Below are 20,136 nucleotides of genomic sequence, written 5' to 3' on the forward strand. Positions count from 1 at the left end.
GGTTGAGCAATTCCAGTTCTGTGTCTTCCGTGTCTTCACGCTGTTCGTCTGGGCGTGTGAGGAAAGCGCGAGGGAGATGCTGGCTGCTGGCTGCTCTCGGCTTGGCAGCCCCCGACTCTTAGCCCCCAGCTCCCTGCCCCCTGCGACCTCCACACAAGTGGGGGCATGCCATCGACGGGCAGGAGCGAGGTAAGCAGGAGCGCTGCAGGAGCTGAGCTGAGCGGGCGAGCATCAACACTCACACAGACGCCCAACACAGCCCCAAATGCAGCGCAACAGCAGGGCAGGAGACTAAGCCGGCTGCGGGGCACAAGTTACCACGGAGCCCAGAGTGAGTCTGCCCCTCGATTACCAGTGCCAATACGACCCGTTGTGGCAGAAATCCAGCCCGCGGTCTGCGATCCGCGCCCGAGGCCCGGGGAGAGGTTGGGAGAAGCTGCTGCAGTTATAATTGCGGCTGCCATTCGGGACCGGACCGTCATCCGCAAGCACTGCCTGTCCGCTGCCCTGTCCACCTCTGACCTGCAGCTGACGGTCAACGCCGAAGGACGCAATAGGACGCCATAGGAGTGTGGAAGAGAGGTGTAGGGGGGGCAGTGTGGCTTGTGGCCTGCGGTTGGCAGAAAGGAGGTCAGAAAGGGGGCATAGTTCACAGACCAGGTCCCCAACCCTGAACCCACTCCATTAGCCACTATCAGTTCCGCCCCGCCACACCCCACAAGAGAGTCGCTTGCCATCTTCAAGTGCTTCCCTGCCATCACCTTCAGGGGCAAGAAGGGGCCACTAGGGTCTGAGAGAAGGCAAACAGCGGTAGATAGCGGACATTGGACAGCAGTGTAAGAAGCGCAAGGAGGGGTCCCCTGCTATCCCCTGCAACCCTAACACTCCAACTGGGCTCCCCAGCCTTTCCTCCACCCGGGGATACAAGGGCAGGACCAGTGGAGGTCACTGAAAGCAGCGAGCAAACGTCTGTGCAAACCCCAGAATTAATTATAAACAACTACCAACTGCCAGCCGCCGCCGCATGTAAATCTGTTGATAGCAGCTGGAGCCACAGAGTAACGCAAGGAGGTGGAGGTGGATTGGCTCAGCGGTAAAATTAGACCAGACATAACCACATCAGTTACTTTGGCAGCAAGGGGTGGCTTACGTCAATACTTTTTGGAATAATGAGGTCGGGCAGGACACGAAAGAACCCACCACAACCCACGAAACGGAAAACCAAACTCAAAACAGACAATAATAACTCCCAGAGTAGTGTAGCCAATTTACCAACGATTCCACTAATACCACAAATTTACTCGATATTTGGCTCAATGAATTCTACTGGCAAATTCTCGTTTTTGAAAGACCCAGTTGCAGCAATCTACTCAGTGCCAGCAACGACAAATGGTCTCCAAAACCTACTGACACCGTGCAAAGTATTTACACAGACGGTTGACAAATCAACTTCACCCAATGCCTAGCACAGTGCACACCATCGGAACTGAAGAATTAGGCACGAGTAAGCCAACAGCTCTAAAGGCTCAGAGCCCAACATGTCAGAGGACCAACAAGCACATAATTCAAACGCAAGCGCAAGTACATATAGAATGGGGAGGTCATGGCCAGGAGCAAGAGCAAGCAAAGCACAAAAAATCGCATGGTTTTACGGACAGGATTACGGATAGCACTTACTGCATATAACTCAAACTAGAGTAATAAGGACAACTACATTACCAGTATCACTAATTGGCGACACTAACCTGGACCAACTAGGGGTGGGGAACCCCCGGGTTCAGGGTACGACCGAGGATGCAATGACACAAGTAAAACAGACTCCGTGTACAAAGAAAAACCCAATAACCACTCGACACCTAGACCAGAGTCACGATTAAATCAAGAAAAGGTTGATTTCAATAAAATGGATGAGGTGTTTGACTCCTGGATGGAGTCTCAGACATTCTTTGACAACAAGGAAATTCTACAAGCACTGAGTACAACGTCCACTCACGATAAACATATTAATAATACAAGAGAAACAGACCCCAAGCAAACCAAAGCAATCAACAAGCTCATAACTCTATCTAACGACGTGCAAGAAAAAACCCTAGCTGGCAACCATACATTCAAACAATCGATGTTAGAAACAGAAAAGGAAAACATACTTGAGATATCAAGTGGGTTGGAACAGGTAGTACAAGTTCCCACGGATCCACTTAATAAAATATGCCAATTAGCTCGACAGGAAACAATAATAGACATATCGAGCGTGCCGGAACTGGCTGATCTAGCATCCTCAAAGGCATTTAAGAAAACATGTCAATTGACTGAATTAAATTCGGAACATCGAGTTGACATGGCAAGGGAAAACGCTGAGGAAAACATAAAATGTTCAATGAACACACTAAATTACAACACCAACCGGTGCCAGCAGGCTGATAAACCCCTCAAGGGAAAACCTGATCCCGAACACAATTTGGAATCCATAATAAAATTACATGGTGCTCAGGGGAAAATATTAGAAACATCCATCAAAACGCTGAATATGCAGTCCGATAAACTCGATATTCAAATAAATCGAATGAGTCTAATTGCTGAGCATATTTTAGATGTAAACAAAAAAGTAGTTACCATGACAAACACACTTGCAAATTTCCAGGACCAAACCAACCTTTGGGCCCAGCCCCCAAATTGCACATGTAGCCCTATACTTGAAAAATTAAGGGATCTACCAATAATACTTAAAAACATCTTACTGGAATGCAAACGTGCAAACCGTGAGTCTGTTAACACGGAACACCATGGCCCATTAGTACACTTGAAGAAAGAGACATTATCATCACAGAGCACCTAAGAGTTACGTTCAACGATGAAATAGTTAAATCAGAAAAGAGGATTGAAAAAACTTCCCAAAAACGTCACAACAAATAATAGACTCAAACCTTCTACAAAAAAAGGCAACAAATATAAAATCTGGAGAATTAATTGAGGACCCAACACTACCAAAGGACCAATCCCCAGATCCGATCAAATATAGTCATCCGTTGATCACTGAAATGGATCAACTAAGGCAGGAGCAGATAAAAATCATAAACATCCAACAACCAGTCTTAACCAAACGACAAAAAAAGTGCTGGAAAAGCCAGAAATCAACATTTAAATAGCAGACCTGCTAACAAGCAGGCCTTGGTCAATTATCCAATTTTTAATCTTCCCAAGAACCTAAGAAAACCTCAATCCAAAATACTAAAGAGGAAGAACATCAGTCCACCTCCACGGAAGTTCAATCCTGTGGGAAAGCACTTGTGCCAAGATTAATTACGTCAGTATGCACGGAGGAGTGCGATGATGACGAACTCGTGACCCACTCGCCAGAAAGGAGTAGTGCAAACTGGAGTCTTGAGAGTGGTGACTACGAACTACCGAGAACAAATAGAATAGCTGGGAGCCCAACCAAAAACATTGGGAACAAATTAAAACAAGTAGTTCGGTCAACACAGTCGGAATATGGACAGACCACAATGGTCTTAGAGAATAGTTCTAGAGGACGGGTAAACAAGGACACCCAATGGAGGTGATAGACAAAGCTAACTGCAAAAAACAAAAAGTAGTCAAGTCAAGTCATAAAATTTGTATAGCGCACTACATACCCAGAGGGTTTCAAGGCGCTTAGGAAGGGGAGGAGGATTATTTGTCAAATATCCACGTTTTAAGCTGCTTTCTGAACGCTAGGTGATCCTGGGTGAGGCGAAGGTAAGCGGGGAGTGAGTTCCATGTTTTGGCAGCCAGGTATGAAAAGGATCTGCCTCCCATGGTGGTCTTGTTGATGCGAGGTACAGTGGCGAAGGCTTGGCTGGAAGAGCGAAGTTGGCGGGAGGGGGTGTAGAAGGACAGTCGAGAGTTGAGGCAATCTGGTCCGATGTCGTAGAGTGATTTGTGTGCGTGGGTAAGCAGTCGGAAAGTGATCCTCTTATTGACGGGTAGCCAGTGGAGGTCTTTAAGGTGACCAGAAATGTGTTCGTTGCGTGGGATGTCTAGTATGAGCCTGGCTGAGGCGTTTTGGATTCGTTGTAGTTTCTTCTGGAGTTTAGCAGTGGTGCCTGCGTATAGGGTGTTTCCGTAGTCCAGTCGGCTCGTGACTAGAGCGTGGGTGACTGTTTTCCTTGTTTCGGAGGGGATCCAGCGAAATGTTTTTCTGAGCATGCGAAGAATGTTAAAGCAGGAAGAGGATACGGCGATGACTTGTCTGTTCATGGAGAGTGAAGAATCCAGGATGACGCCAAGGTTCCGTGCGTGGTCTGTCGGGATGGGTGCTTTTCCGAGGGCTTCCGGCCACCAGGAGTCGTCCCATGCGGAGGGGGATGTACCTAAGATGAGGACTTCTGTTTTGTCTGAATTCAGTTTCAGACGGCTTTGTTTCATCCATTCGGCGACTTCTTTCATTCCTTCGTGTAGGTTAGTTTTGGCGGTGCTGGGGTCCTTGGTGAGAGAAAGGATCAGTTGAGTGTCGTCCGCGTAAGAGATGATGTTGAGGTTGTGTTGGCGGGCGATGGTCGCGAGGGGGCTCATGTATACGTTGAAGAGGGTGGGACTGAGTGAAGATCCTTGAGGTACGCCGCAAATGATTTCAGAGGCCTCGGACTTGAATGGTGGGAGGCGGACTCTCTGGGTTCTTCCGGTGAGGAACGAGGTGATCCATTCCAGTGCTTTTCCTTGGATTCCGATGTTTCTGAGGCGTTGTAAAAGGGTGCTGTGGCAGACTGTGTCGAAGGCTGCAGAGAGGTCGAGGAGGATGAGGGCGACTGTGTCTCCATTGTCCAGTAGAGTTCGAATGTCGTCTGTTGCTGCGATGAGGGCAGTCTCAGTGCTGTGTTTGGCTCGGAAGCCAGATTGTGAGGGGTCGAGTGATTTGTTGGCTTCGAGGAAGGCGGCGAGCTGGTTGTTGACGGCTTTCTCGATGACTTTGGCCGGGAATGGAAGAAGCGAGATGGGGCGGTAGTTTTTGAGTTCGGTGGGGTCTGCTGTTGGTTTTTTCAGAAGGGCGGTGAGTTCAGCGTGTTTCCAGTCTTCTGGGAAGGTAGCGGAGTTGAAGGAGCAGTTGATGACGTCTCGGAGGTGCGGGGCTATGATGGAGTCTGCTTTGTTGAAGATGTGGTGAGGTCATGGGTCTGTGGGGGATCCAGAGTGGATGGAATTCATCAGGCGGATGGTGTCCTCAGTGGAGATTGGGTTCCAGGCGTTAAGGGTGTTTACGGGGGGAAGATGGTCAGCAGATGGTAGGGTGGGTTGGCTTCCGGGTTGGTTGTCAAAGCTGTTGTGGATGTCAGCAATCTTGTTGTGGAAAAAAGAGGCAAGGGAGTCGCAGAGGGTTTGGGAGGGGGTGATGTCATTGGAGTTGGCCGAGGGGTTGGAAAATTCCTTGACGATGTTGAAAAGTTCCTTGCTGTTGTGGGCGTTGTTGTCAAGTCGATCCTTGAATGCTGTTTTCTTGGCTTTTCGGATCAGTTGGTGGTGAGTACGGGTGGCGCTTTTGAAGGCGTCCTTGTTGCTGGTGGATGGGTCTTTTTTCCAGGCCTTTTCAAGGGAGCGGCACAGTTTCTTGGACTTCTTGAGATCATCGTTGAACCATGAGGCCTTCTTGTTGCCAAGTTTGTGTTGACGTTTTTTCAGTGGTGCTAAGGTGTCGGCGGTGTTGGATAACCAAAGGGTGAGGTTGGAGGCGGCTTCGTTGGCGTTAGAAGAGAGGGCTGGGGAGGTTCGAAGGAGCGATGTGGAGATCTGATCCGTGGTGATTTTGTTCCAGTTTCTTTGTAGAGTTGGTTGGAGGTGGATGATGGGTTTCGGCTTGTTGTAGGTGAAGTGAACGCAGCTGTGGTCAGTCCAGATGAGATCCGTAGTGTGGCTGAAGGAGACATGGTCGCTGGAGGTGAAGATGGGGTCGAGTGTGTGACCTGCAATGTGGGTGGGGGAAGTGACCAGTTGTTTAAGTCCGAGGTTGGCGAGGTTGTCTAAGAGGGTGGCGGTGTTGCGGTCGTTGATCTTTTCAAGGTGGAAGTTGAGGTCTCCCAGAAGGATGTAGTCTTTGGAGGGGAGCGCGTGTGGAGTGATAAAGTCCGTGATGTCTTCACTGAATTTAGCGCGGGGTCCTGGTGGTCTGTAGAGGAGGGTGCCTCTGAGAGTTGTCTTGGGGTCGATGTGGATCTGGAAGTGAAGGTGTTCGGAGTTAGCGAGGTTGGCGTCGGAGCTGGTAGAGATGCGGATGGATTTCTTATGGACGATAGCGATTCCTCCTCCTGTATGGTCGGTGCGGTCCTTGCGTGTGATCTTATAGTCATCAGGGATAGCGATGGCGATGTCAGGGGCGGAGGAAGCGTTCATCCATGTTTCCGTTAGGAAGGCGACGTCAGGAGAGATGGTGTCTAGGAGGTTCCAAAGGTCAATGGCGTGCCTGTGGACCGAGCGGGTGTTGAGAAGGATGCATTGTAGGTGGTTGGGGTCTGGAATCTGTGGTGTGGTCGTAGCGGAGATGTTGCCGGTGCCGCTAAATTTGCAGGAGAGGCAGGAGAACGGTCTATGGGTGCGTCCAGGAGCGGCTTGGACGCAGTTGGGGGCGCGACCAGGGTTAAGGGCTAGGAGGGTGGCGGCATCGTAGGTAGTGCGGGGGGGCTGGGCAGCGCGAGGGGCAGGGGGTATGGCGCTGGGCGCAGTCCAGGCGCGGACGGGCGTAGACGGGCTTACCTTTCGCGCACCTTCGGCGCGGATTGGGCGCGGTCGCTGCGCGTGAACGCTGCGCGCGGGAACTACTGTCATATATGGATAGTGGAGGGGGAGGGGCGAGGGCGGCTCAGCTGGGAGGCGTGGCGGGCTCAGGGGAACACAACAACAGCAGTATCAAAATGGAGGGGAGGTCAGAGCAGGGCGCCGGGGGAAATCACACACAACAATGCAATTAAAGCAATCTAAGCGCTGTGGGATAATAGCGCTATGAAATAACGAAGCTTACTAAAAATTGGAGCTATGCAAATAATACAACTTGGTTACAATGCGCTATGCAGATATCACTATTTGGTTCCAATGCAGCAATACGATACCACGCTGTGAGGAGCAGCGAGGGGAGCGATCACTCAAGGCGGAAGCAGCGAGTGAATCACAGCGCTGCGAGGTTTGGGGAATGCTTTTCAGTGCTTGTGGGAGGGCGGCTCAGCTGGGAGGCGTGGCGGGCTCAGGGGAACACAACAACAGCAGTATCAAAATGGAGGGGAGGTCAGAGCAGGGCGCCGGGGGAAATCACACACAACAATGCAATTAAAGCAATCTAAGCGCTGTGGGATAATAGCGCTATGAAATAACGAAGCTTACTAAAAATTGGAGCTATGCAAATAATACAACTTGGTTACAATGCGCTATGCAGATATCACTATTTGGTTCCAATGCAGCAATACGATACCACGCTGTGAGGAGCAGCGAGGGGAGCGATCACTCAAGGCGGAAGCAGCGAGTGAATCACAGCGCTGCGAGGTTTGGGGAATGCTTTTCAGTGCTTGTGGGAGGGCGGCTCAGCTGGGAGGCGTGGCGGGCTCAGGGGAACACAACAACAGCAGTATCAAAATGGAGGGGAGGTCAGAGCAGGGCGCCGGGGGAAATCACACACAACAATGCAATTAAAGCAATCTAAGCGCTGTGGGATAATAGCGCTATGAAATAACGAAGCTTACTAAAAATTGGAGCTATGCAAATAATACAACTTGGTTACAAGGCGCTATGCAGATATCACTATTTGGTTCCAATGCAGCAATACGATACCACGCTGTGAGGAGCAGCGAGGGGAGCGATCACTCAAGGCGGAAGCAGCGAGTGAATCACAGCGCTGCGAGGTTTGGGGAATGCTTTTCAGTGCTTGTGGGAGGGCGGCTCAGCTGGGAGGCGTGGCGGGCTCAGGGGAACACAACAACAGCAGTATCAAAATGGAGGGGAGGTCAGAGCAGGGCGCCGGGGGAAATCACACACAACAATGCAATTAAAGCAATCTAAGCGCTGTGGGATAATAGCGCTATGAAATAACGAAGCTTACTAAAAATTGGAGCTATGCAAATAATACAACTTGGTTACAATGCGCTATGCAGATATCACTATTTGGTTCCAATGCAGCAATACGATACCACGCTGTGAGGAGCAGCGAGGGGAGCGATCACTCAAGGCGGAAGCAGCGAGTGAATCACAGCGCTGCGAGGTTTGGGGAATGCTTTTCAGTGCTTGTGGGAGGGCGGCTCAGCTGGGAGGCGTGGCGGGCTCAGGGGAACACAACAACAGCAGTATCAAAATGGAGGGGAGGTCAGAGCAGGGCGCCGGGGGAAATCACACACAACAATGCAATTAAAGCAATCTAAGCGCTGTGGGATAATAGCGCTATGAAATAACGAAGCTTACTAAAAATTGGAGCTATGCAAATAATACAACTTGGTTACAATGCGCTATGCAGATATCACTATTTGGTTCCAATGCAGCAATACGATACCACGCTGTGAGGAGCAGCGAGGGGAGCGATCACTCAAGGCGGAAGCAGCGAGTGAATCACAGCGCTGCGAGGTTTGGGGAATGCTTTTCAGTGCTTGTGGGAGGGCGGCTCAGCTGGGAGGCGTGGCGGGCTCAGGGGAACACAACAACAGCAGTATCAAAATGGAGGGGAGGTCAGAGCAGGGCGCCGGGGGAAATCACACACAACAATGCAATTAAAGCAATCTAAGCGCTGTGGGATAATAGCGCTATGAAATAACGAAGCTTACTAAAAATTGGAGCTATGCAAATAATACAACTTGGTTACAATGCGCTATGCAGATATCACTATTTGGTTCCAATGCAGCAATACGATACCACGCTGTGAGGAGCAGCGAGGGGAGCGATCACTCAAGGCGGAAGCAGCGTCCAGCAAACAACGGTCAGTCCCAGAGCAATTCTTAGCAAACGGGACACTAAAAACCCTAGGCAAGTCACAGTGAAAGTTGACGAGAGCCAGCAAGATCAGCTATTAGTCAACATGATCATGGAACATGACGGCCCAAAGATTATTGGTGGCATGGAAAAAGAAACAAGGTCGTGTCCAATCTACCTGACGACCACCGATGAACATGCTACAACCCTTAGGTCTAGTAGTCTGAAGAGAGATAATTTGAAAGTACTTGCAAAAGTAAACGAGTCTCGAGAGCATACTGGGATGGATAATAATAAGAACAACGCAAAAAACCTACCCAACAACACAAATGTTAAAGACAAAAAAGCCGTAATGAGACGCCGGACAAATGAGCAGGTATTGACTTGCTCCGTGCAAATACATGACAAAACATTGAACACAAAAGGAAGGGTACTACCCATTCCAAATTATAAATCGCAAGGCCCACAAGACTACCTGATTAGAGGAAACATCCTATGCCTAATGGCTGAAATCCCAAGTCTACAACTTATAACATCTGCTGACCTATTGGCAATAGAATTCGTAAACTCCGGAAACAACACCGTAAAGGAAGGCACCCTAGCAACTTGGAGGAATGCAGAAATTGTCAATGACATACTGCATGAAACTGCCAAATTTGACGAGTGGGGAATCATTCTCAAAGAAGAGGTAACACCAGGTTACCCATCCCCTTTCCTAATGACTGGCGTCTCAAGAGAAAAATTTTCAGCAGAAAAAAGCACCATATACTCAGTATTGCAAGGTGCCAAGGGAGGGGAAAACTCAAAATCTGAACATCAATACAGACCAAACTGCGGAACCAGAGAGGAATGAAATTATAACCAGGGTGGTAAAACCAATCAAGTCTCCATAAAAATTCTATCTTGGAACATCGCTGGAGCAAAAGACATCTTAAGTGACAAAGGAAAAACTGAGTCCTGGGACACGCATGAAATAATTGTATTACAGGAAACATGGCTAACAGCCCCCGTCAAAGTCCATGGTAGAATAGGCCATCATGTTAGTGCTACCCGAACTAAGTACTATGGGGGAGCTAAGGGGGGTCTAGCCGTTTATATTTCTACGGCACTAAAAATCAAGACCTCCCAACTATCCTCGACCACCCCAGACATGCAAATAATAAAATTGGAAATGGGTCTACCTGTCAGTATAGGTATCATTATTCTCATTAATATATACGCTCATCCAAAAACCAAAATAAAACAAGAGCTTTTAAAAAATGTCAGCGATGTAATAGCAGAACTTCGTCTCAAACACCCAACCTGGGAGATAATTCTCACAGGAGATTTTAATGCCAACTTATTGCACCCCCATGAAGAGGAAGAAAACATCATCACTGCTAACGAACTATGGGCAGTAGAAATGCAGCTGATCCCATTGGCGAAAAGAATTGATAAAGTGGGTCGGCAATTAATGTGGGATCTCGAACAGCTAGGTATGCGGTGTTAAACGGGAGAATAAAACAGGACAGACCTGCCAATTGCACCTACATTGGTACTAGTTGAAGTTCAATTCTGGACTACACCACAGTCTCCCATCCCCTCTTAGGGCTAACCAAGAAGTTTCAAATCATATGCTATCCTGATAGTGATCATTCGGCACAGCACATTGAAATCAAAAGAACTCCTCCCAAACATCTAGAGGCCCCAATAATAGCAGGGGAAATGTTAACAACAAATCTGAAACGTATAAGGTGGACGAGTGTCACACTACAGCAAATAGCGTTGGAAGCAAAAACTCTAATGCAAACACTCAGCCCAGAAAACCAATTGACCGTTGAAACATGGACCACCTTCCTGAACAAATTACCAAAGGTAGGAGTCAACATCAAAATGACACATAATGGAAACAACAACAGTCACCTCAGCCGGACATCACGTGCTTTGAGAAGGCGTTTGAGACAGTCCCTGAGGAGAGCACAAGGGCATAGCTCTCAATCCAATGTATGGCAGGATGTACGTTCCCTAAAGAAATTATACAAGAAACAAATCTGGAATGAGAAAAAAAAAATGAGGACATCAATTTCTGGACAAAAATCCGATTCCAGAGCTTTCTGGTCGCAGGTAGATTCATTGAACAGGACCGCAAATACTGTAAGTATGACCTGCGTTTCGGAAATGGCATGGGTACAGTATCTAATTGATATTTTTTCAATAAACCCCATGACGCAGTCGGCATCAAGAGTAACCTCTGCAAATAAAAGTATAAACGCAGAGATTCAGTCCACAACAGCTTCTGACTTGACAAACATCCCGCATAAGAAGCAGGAAGACTTAGGCCAAACATCCCGAGCTTACGCTGATGTAGAAATAATGCGAATAATAAAGAAGAGTAGGCAAGATAGTGCACCAGGACCGAACGGCGTCCCCCAGGCAATTTACAAGCAAGATCCATATTACTGGACCAGCAACTTTAACAAACTGTTCCGGACGATCAATGTCACCAGTCGGATTCCGGAAAGCTGGAGAGGCGCGATCATCAATCCAATGAACAAAGAGGGCCGGGTGGCACTGCTTAAGATGGTGGCTTTGCCCTGATTGCTCTATTACTTTCGCACGTTGCCGGTGTGGATCCCCCAGCGGGTTTTTAAGGAGTTGAGAACACTGACAACCGACTTCCTATGGGGACATGGGAGGCAAGGGTGGCACTGAATAAGTTGATGAGACCCAAGCTTGAGGGGGGAATGGCGGTCCCAGATTTCGAACTATATTATTTGGCGGCGCAACTGCACATACTAACACAGAATATCGCTAAAGAATTTAGGGGTCCAGACCAAGATAGAGGAACAGGCATTCAGAGACATATCCTATCATATATTATCATGCAACAGAAGCTAGAGTTGCGGAGCTTAACCATGGAGGAGAAGACTTTGCGACTCTGCTGGCATAGGAGCATAAAGAGAGCAAGGGCTACGCGCCCGTACGCACCGGAGATTCCTCTGGGGATGCTGACAGCGCTGCCGCATGGGGGCGATTGGTCCCAATTATTGGAATGGGAGGACGTGGGCCTTCAAGTGGTAGGGGACCTGTATATTGATGGGGTGTTGGCGCCCTTCAGGGTGCTCCAAGATCAATTTGGTCTCCCGGATGGAAGTTTCCTGTTACATGCGGTGTTGACGGCGTCGATGCAGAAGCACTGGAAGGCGGGGTTAACAGAACCCTGCACAACCATGGCCTGCCAGTATGTTGTAATGGCTGCGGGAACAATTAAGGCGGTTACCTGCCTTCACTCTAGAATGTTACACGAGGGACTGGAGCCGCTCACAGCCCTGAAGGCAAAATGGGAAGAGAGTATAGGAAAACCCATACCGGACACGATCTGGGGCCACATCTTGGACAGAATATGGAAGGGGTGCAGCAATGCACGCTTTCAGCAAGTGCATTTCTTTGTAATACATAGGGCCTACTTGACCCCGGGTAAGATGTGGAAGTATTTTGGGGTGCAGGACGCAGCATGCCCTAGATGCTTAACACCTGAGGTAGAGATGGACCACTTACTTTGGGCCTGCCCAAGACTGGGGACGTATTGGTCGGAGGTGGGGGAGCTTCTCAACGCAGTCACTGACCGACAGGTGGAGTACGACATGGCAACATGTCTATTGCTCTGGTTCCCCCACACGGCCAAGACGAAAATCACAAGTAAATTCATTGACTTGGGGCTTATTTTGGCCCAGAGAGAGATCACTTGGCATTGTAAATCGAAGGAGGGCCCATCAGCCAGGAGATGGATGAGCGAATTGCAGAAATGGGCTCGGAGTGAAAGTGTGATTAGGCTACGACAAGCCACTCATACAGCTAATGAGAAGGGCTTAGAAATGGCGAGGGCTTGGGAGGCAATAGTGCAGGCCCTGAAGGACTATTTAACTGAAGATGAAGACTAGGGAATAGTCAGTGTGGGAGGTTCCATGGGACACGAAGATCCGTATGTATGGATCCCTCAGGTCGCGAGAGCTTTGACTGAGAGTATATGGATATGGCCCACGTCAGCAGCAGTTGAGGGGAGAGGGTTAGTGGGGATCCGATACAGATAGAGGAAGGATTTAAGTGGAAGCTAGACTCAGACATGGGCAAGCGGAAGGAATGCCCATGGAACAGATTCTCAATAAACGCTTAGATTGATTAACTGTGGAAGGTTCAGAGATCTCTAACAAGGATGTTATGGAGGATGACTGGTTGTGGTGAGTCGCATTTGCATTGACATTATTCACTGTTTGTGGAATACTGTATTCGGCTGATTGTATTGGGGAGGGGGGTTGGGAGTTATAGAAAAGCGGATACTGAATTGTGTTGCTGACCGGATGCATCTGTGAGCTGGTTTCTTTGATGTCTCTGACAAATCAGTGGTTAACGCCGCCTGGCCTCCGGGAAGTGGGCTGAATGGCTGTGTGCAGTTTTATTGCTGATCTGGGAATTATGATGGTCAGGGACGGGAATGTCGAAATAATTCAATGTTTGTTTATGAATCTGCAATAAAAATGTTTTAAAAAAAAAAATCAATCCAATATACAAGGGCGGGGACCGTAAAGATCCAGCAAACTACCGCCTGATCGCGCTGATCGACGCCGAGGCTAAATATTACGCCTCACTGGTGCTAATCGACCTTGCAAAATGGTCCAATGATAACAATAAAATCCCTGTAAATCAGTCAGGGTTTCGGCGTGGCATAGGTACAATGGCAAATGTCATAGCAGTAAGCCTGATAGCTGAAAAAAGCCTACAAGAGCGTCAAGCACTACATCTATGTTTCATGGACTTCAAGGCGGCCTTTGATCGTGTTAGCCGACAAACATTATGGGCCAAACTAAAGCAATAGGGCCTGCCGGACACGATTTTAAACCCAATAATGGACCTCTACACTAACACCTGGATGCAGGTTAAGATTGATAATGGCCGATGTCTAACACGGAAGATCACAACTAGTGAAGGATTAAAACAAGGCTGCGTCTTGGCTCCTCATCTGTTTAATTTATTCATGGCTGATTTGACACCAATGCTAGATGGGATCAATGCACACCCTCCACGGCTAGGAACTTTGCCCCTTATGCATCTATCCTAAGCAGACGATGTTGTCCTCCTCAGTCAAACGAAAATAGGACTGCAACGTCTCATGCACGAACTGGCTGAATATACCAAACAGAATCTAATGGAAATAAACAGTAGAAAAACCAAGGTCATGATTATAACGCATTGTCGCTCTAAACAGCTGAACTTTACAATTGACAACAAGAACCTGGAAGTAGTGGAAAGCTACAAATATCTGGGGATACATCTGGATAGACGGTTTACCTTTTCTACGCACTTTGATGCTATCGAAAAGAAAGGAACAGCCTTACTGCATGCATTTTGCAGCTAATCCAAGCAGCTAAAAGGCCCTTTGTTCACCCCCTCCTCACAGTTATCAAACCTAAACTACTTCCTACGATAGCTTATGGCAGTGTGGCACAGAGCGGAAGAAGTGCACCGCTATTGGACAAAATCCAAATAAGAGTGTACAAATGCGTATTTTGCTTACCATGCGATGCTTCACCAGCACAGGTACGCCTCGAATTTGGATTGCAGTCCCAAATATTGCATAAAAGATATGAGACATTTACATTTTGGTATAATATCTGGCTCAATCGTGAAATAGAAATTAACTCTGCTATTTGGGAAGCTCTGCAAAGCAACTCCAAATCCCAGTACTTGAAGTACCTAAACTCTTCCCTGAAAATTACTGAGATGGCTCAGTGTGGCAAAGGAAGTTACCAGTATTATCATTTAAACAGACCATAAAAAAGGCAGTCAACATGCACTCGTTGATCAAAGACAAAACAACTTTAAGACGCCGCGCACATGCTTGGATGATAATACAATCCTACAAAAGGCCAGCACCAGCTGCCTATTTTGGCCTTGCTTTTCCATCGCATTTAAAACTAAAGTACCTAAAGCTACCTATGGGAAAACTGCCAACAAACACCGACCAACCTGCTGGAGGATACCGGACCCGAAGGATTGTAATCTATGTGTCGCTGCAGTACAAGACATCATCCACCTGTATTTGTCCAGTACTGGAGCATGATAGCCGGAGTTTACTTAGGGTAAAATTCAAAGAAATAGGAATTCGCACATGCCGCTCAGCGATATTAAATGCGTTGGACTCAGCGGATCCACAATTCATTTGTCGAATAATTAAATATGTAAGCAAATTTGAAAAACTTACTGAAAAGCTAACAAAAGCCTGAACTTTTTGAACTTTGAATTTGCACTGGCCGATTTAGCATCTGTTTCCGAAACTACTATGACACCGAGAATACTTGTGCTTTTATCTTTCTAGTTCATGGTTGTTTTAAAATTTGTATTTCTCTGTATAATAGTACGCAAAGGAAAGTATTTTTATTTATTGGTATTTTGTAACGGTTTTTATTAACTATACAATAAAGAATTTTACGACAGTTGGGTAAGGTCTGCTGGGGTCTGGAGCCGTTGGGTGGAGTGGTATTGGCTGGGTCGTGGGTTGCGAAGCGGTCCTAGATCTCCTTGATCTTGTGGTGGAAGAAGGTGGCGAGGTTGTCGCAGAGGTGTTGAGTGGGTGGAGTGTCTGCATATGAGAGCACCACTGAAAAAATGGTGGCCCTGGAACACTGGAGGTAGTTTTTGTCATATTGGGCACCCTAAGCCCATTTAGAAAAAAATGGGGTCAATACTTGGTGAGCGTCCGGGTTCACTGGCCTCATACGCCATGAAAGGCCTTGAATATTTAACAAGTGTCTTTCCTGAGCTTACAACTTTTTAGCACATTAATATGAAAATAGTGCTTTAAATGCAATATTTTACTTGATTTTTTCAAAATGTCCTAATGGGCCGTATGAAAGTCCTTAGAGGAGGTCTGGCTCACTCTCTTCACTTGCTACAATTCAGGGCATATATTACTCCCCACTACTTTCAAAGATCATATCAGCACCTAATATAGGTGGCATCTAAAACAGACAATTTTCTGTTTTGTGTTTACTTTAACCATGCAGTAATGGAATTTCTGTGATGTCCATTATTGGGATATCTTGATGGTTAAAGTCATGTGGCATCACTTCCTGGGAAGATTCATGGTCAAAGGTCATATGATGTCACGTCCAGTGATGTTATAAAGGTCAAGAGTGTGTGACTGGCATTTAGTGAATTGACCTCAATATAAACCGGAAAGACTGAGGGAGAAACAAAGGTACACTTATTGGAAATACTCTGGAAAGTTGTACATCCTCGAAGGACTGCCTGATAGAACATTCCCTCCCATCCTGCCTTTTTTCTGTTAACTTGTCAGTTTATCTCTTGTTTATTTAATGATTTGAAAAATGAAGTCGCAATGGTGAACGTGCTAACATAGTTTTCTCTCCAACAAATACGAGAAAGGTGTGTGCTTTTGGAAAATGGTAAAATTGTTATGTCTGTGTTTTTTCTTAACAAAAATACAGTATATAAACTGTAGATTCAAATTTTTGGATGGATTAATGTGTGATAATTAGCCCTGCCGTTTTTAGGTCGAGATTGCGTGTACTGCGCACATGCGCAGTCTTGCTCGCGAGATTTAATGATTTAGAGTGGCTTTCACTAGCGGGCTTTAAGCCCTGCCCCTCTTTCCCATTGGCCGGCGTCACCGTTTATGCTAAACGGTGGCCAGCCATTAGGAAAGAGGTGTTGATGACTTACACTTTTCTCTAACTTTTCTCTTTTTCGGCCGTCCCACTTGTACGGACTGCCCTGACTTCCTGCTTGCGTAAAAGGTTTGTTATCTTTATGTGGCTAAACACATGGCCCAAAATGCAATAATGAAAAGAACTCCCTCGTGACCTTCAAACTGTTATTCAGGGTACAACCTCTGATTGTTAGGGCAACAACACATCACAATATTTTTACTTTTTCATTATTTTTTATTTGAATTGTTTTTTCTTTCATTTGATTTCTTTTTTTTACTATTACACAGTTAAAATATTTTTTTTTTCATTTCAAAATCATTTGTTTTCATCTAGGTTCATATTACAAAACACAATTCATCAATAACAATGTTTTTTTAAAACTTATATTCCAGGAAGAGAACACCCTAATCAATTCAATTGGATACTTTATTCGATAAAAAAATTTCCATCATAAAAGTGTACAATTTATACAGTATAATTAAAAGAAGAAACAAGAACCCAACAATCCTTGAATACATACGTCATTACATACTGCCCAGATCTAAAATCATTAAAATATACATTGAAAACAAGTGCAAAAAGGCCATAAAAAACTTCCTGCCGGGGGGGGGGGGCATCTGGCAATTAAGTTATATGGGGGTGGGCTTAACCCTCCTCATACGTGTCTGCCATGCGCTACCCAGGTATTTAGCCACCCAACACACCATGGCAGTGGAAGATGTGTCGGTGCAGAGGACCCGTAGGGCCATTTTGTGACATCTGAGGCCCAACCCCTTACATAATGGTTTTAGCCATATCTTCCTAGCAACCCTGTATGCTGGGCAGGTGACGAAAAATGCGCCACAGACTCATTAGGGGCTGCACAGCCAGGGCAGCCTTTCGATAGACCACCAAGGTTATTCCACCCGGAGGTGAAATCGTTCACCGGGAGAGTCCCGAACCTGAGGTTTAAATAAAGAGACCTATCCAAAGGTTTCCCTATTAAGTCTAGAAAGGGTTCAAGTTTCCTTGTCCATTTGAACTCGAGAAACCGCTCAGAGAGGGGACCCCTACACCTCTGCATAATGCCTCCTCCTGGACCCAGTTCCAATAGAGCTTCTTAATCACTGACTTGGGGGGGCGGTGTTTGGGTTATCCATGATTCACTCAAGCCCAGTTGCACAACCAACTGCCTCAGATTACACAGCCACTTAATCTTGTTGCCCGTATTAAGCAGAATGAGTTCATCTAGTACTGCTGCATAGTTATAGAGCTCCCGGGTCCTTCTCAGTCGCACCCAGAAAAGTAGTAGGCGCAAGCGCACTATATCTTTAGGGGGTCGCCTACCCAAATCTAGCCGTAGTGGAATCAGCGGGGTGGAAGCTGGTAGGGCCACCAAATTTCTCTTGAACTTATTTTCGGATATAACTAAATCCGTTGTGTTCTCAAATCCCCACAGCTCGGATCTGTATAGGGCGGCCGGTAATACTTGGCCTTCATAGATTGCGAGAGTCGGCGCCACGGGTTTACTCATCGACTCCCGCTGTTCCCTTAAAACCACCCCGGAAACTCTTTTGTGATTTAAAAACATTTTGGCCATATGATCCTTCCAACTCATCCGGCTATTTACCCTAACACCCAGTTAGGCGAAGGAGTCTACCATCTCCAAGGGGTCACCGTTAAGCACAACATTATTCCTAAATCTCTTGGAGGGTGAGATGGCCATAAGCTTTGTTTTAGAGGTGCTGATGGTGAGGCCTCTGTCGGTGCAAAACACTAAAACGGTATAAGAGCTTTTGGAGGCCTATGGGGGATTTGGAGATCAAGATGGTATCATCCGCGAAGAGTAGGGTAGGTGTTTTTTTCCCCCGCCAGGGATGGCGCATCGGCCGCTTCCTCCCTCAGGTGGTTCACCACACCATTCACAAAGAGGGAGAACAAGGTCGGCACCATGAAACATCCCTGGTGGACTCCACTCCTCACGGGCACCCTCTCTGTCAGGTGTCCCTGGGTGCCCCATCTGATCCTCGCATAATTTCCCTCGTGGAACTTCACAATGAATCCTAAAAGTGGCCCCGGGAAACCCATCTTCTCCAAGATATCCCACAATCTTGCACGAGGGACCAGGTCATACGCCGTTTTGAGATCTATGAATGCCAGGTAAAGACTACCCTTGTTAATGGTCACAGCCTTCCAATAGATCGCAAAAAAACAGAAGACCTGGTTCATCGTGCCCACCTTCTGTCGAAACCCTGCTTGTAAATGGGAAAGGACATGCTCCTCCTCCTCCATACACCCACCCTGGAGATAATGACCCTGCCAACCACCTTCTGGATCACGTCTATCAGACTGATCGGTCTGTAATTGCCAGGGTCATCTCTGGCACCCTTTTTATACACTGTTACCACCTCTGCTCCCTTCCACGAGTCTGGCACGGGGTGACTCTTGGAGATCAAATTCATTATTAGTGCAATGAGGCTAGCCCAGGCTGCAGGTTCATCCAAGAGTAGATCCCCTGGTATCCCATCAGGGCCAGCCGCCTTCCTCTGGGTCAGATGCCTAATAGCCAGTACTACCTCAGAGGGCTGAAATGGTTCTTCAAGCACCAGTGGCGATTGGGCCCTAATATCAGGGTCTGGGGGAGATGGAGATAACACTTCTATCCCGCCGTACAGTGCAGAGAAGTGGGAATACCATTGTTGTTCTGTTATGTGGTTGGCAATAGGTGGCATAGTTTGCTGCCTAGCCTTGTTGATCAATTCCCAGAACAGCGTGGCATTCTTCTTATTGGCTGTGGATTTAAGATCCTGCCAATGTTTTTCATCCCACTCACGTTTGGCCAACACTAATACCCTCGCATAATCCTTCCTAGCCGCTCTAACTAGTGAGGGATCCTTTTTAAGCAGGGCAACAGTCAGCTCTTTCCTTTTTGCCTTGCACTGGTCCGAATACCACGGGTTACTGGATTTGGCCAGTTTACTATTCACTCTACCCCTTTTGCCCTGGATTGAGAAATATTGTCCAACTTCCTCTATTGCGTTTTTATAAGCCAAGCCGAAGGACGGCCCCTGGGCACTATCATTTTCCAGTTCAAGATCTAATAGCTTTGCAGTCAGATCTACTACGTGCGCCCTAATCCTCTCAAGCTTCCCTTCCTGGAATTGGATCTTAGCCCATTTCAGCCTGCGGTTGCCATTGTAGGGAATGACCTCGTTGGTTGTCCTCAGTGGGACTTTAGTCCCACTTTCCTTGTGTTTACCCCACCTTAGCTTCATACATAGAGGATTGTGGTCGCTATCCTGCGAAGGTACTACCTCCATGTCTATTGGATCGCGCCACAATGTGACATCCAGTAAGATGTAGTCTATTCTGGATGGGCCATTAAGCCTATTAAAGGTCATCGCTCTGGCGCGATCCGAGATTGTCCGGCCATTTAGCGCTCTTAAATTAAATTCCATGGTCAGGGCATTGATCCGAATTGCCCTTGGTGACCATTTTCTAATTGGGGCTAATGACAGGGCTGGAGTAGACCATATAGAAT

At 47.2% G+C, this 20,136-nt stretch overlaps 1 protein-coding gene and 1 pseudogene across 2 annotated transcripts in view; both read left to right on the plus strand.

Moving 5' to 3' along the window:
- LOC147709885 (uncharacterized) overlaps positions 1-20,136 on the plus strand; it is a 122,044-nt pseudogene that overhangs the window by 41,566 nt on the left and 60,342 nt on the right. The window lies entirely within an intron of this gene.
- Positions 320-13,425, plus strand: LOC147709886 (uncharacterized). The gene is made up of 2 exons (XM_086928326.1): positions 320-3,592; positions 8,902-13,425. Exon 1 carries the CDS (start codon positions 1,904-1,906, stop codon positions 2,834-2,836), a length of 933 nt encoding a protein of 310 aa, XP_086784452.1. The 5' UTR covers positions 320-1,903; the 3' UTR covers positions 2,837-3,592; positions 8,902-13,425.

The sequence above is a fragment of the Lissotriton vulgaris genome, chromosome 6, assembly GCF_964263255.1.
Source record: "Lissotriton vulgaris chromosome 6, aLisVul1.2, whole genome shotgun sequence".
Lineage (NCBI taxonomy): Eukaryota > Metazoa > Chordata > Amphibia > Caudata > Salamandridae > Lissotriton > Lissotriton vulgaris.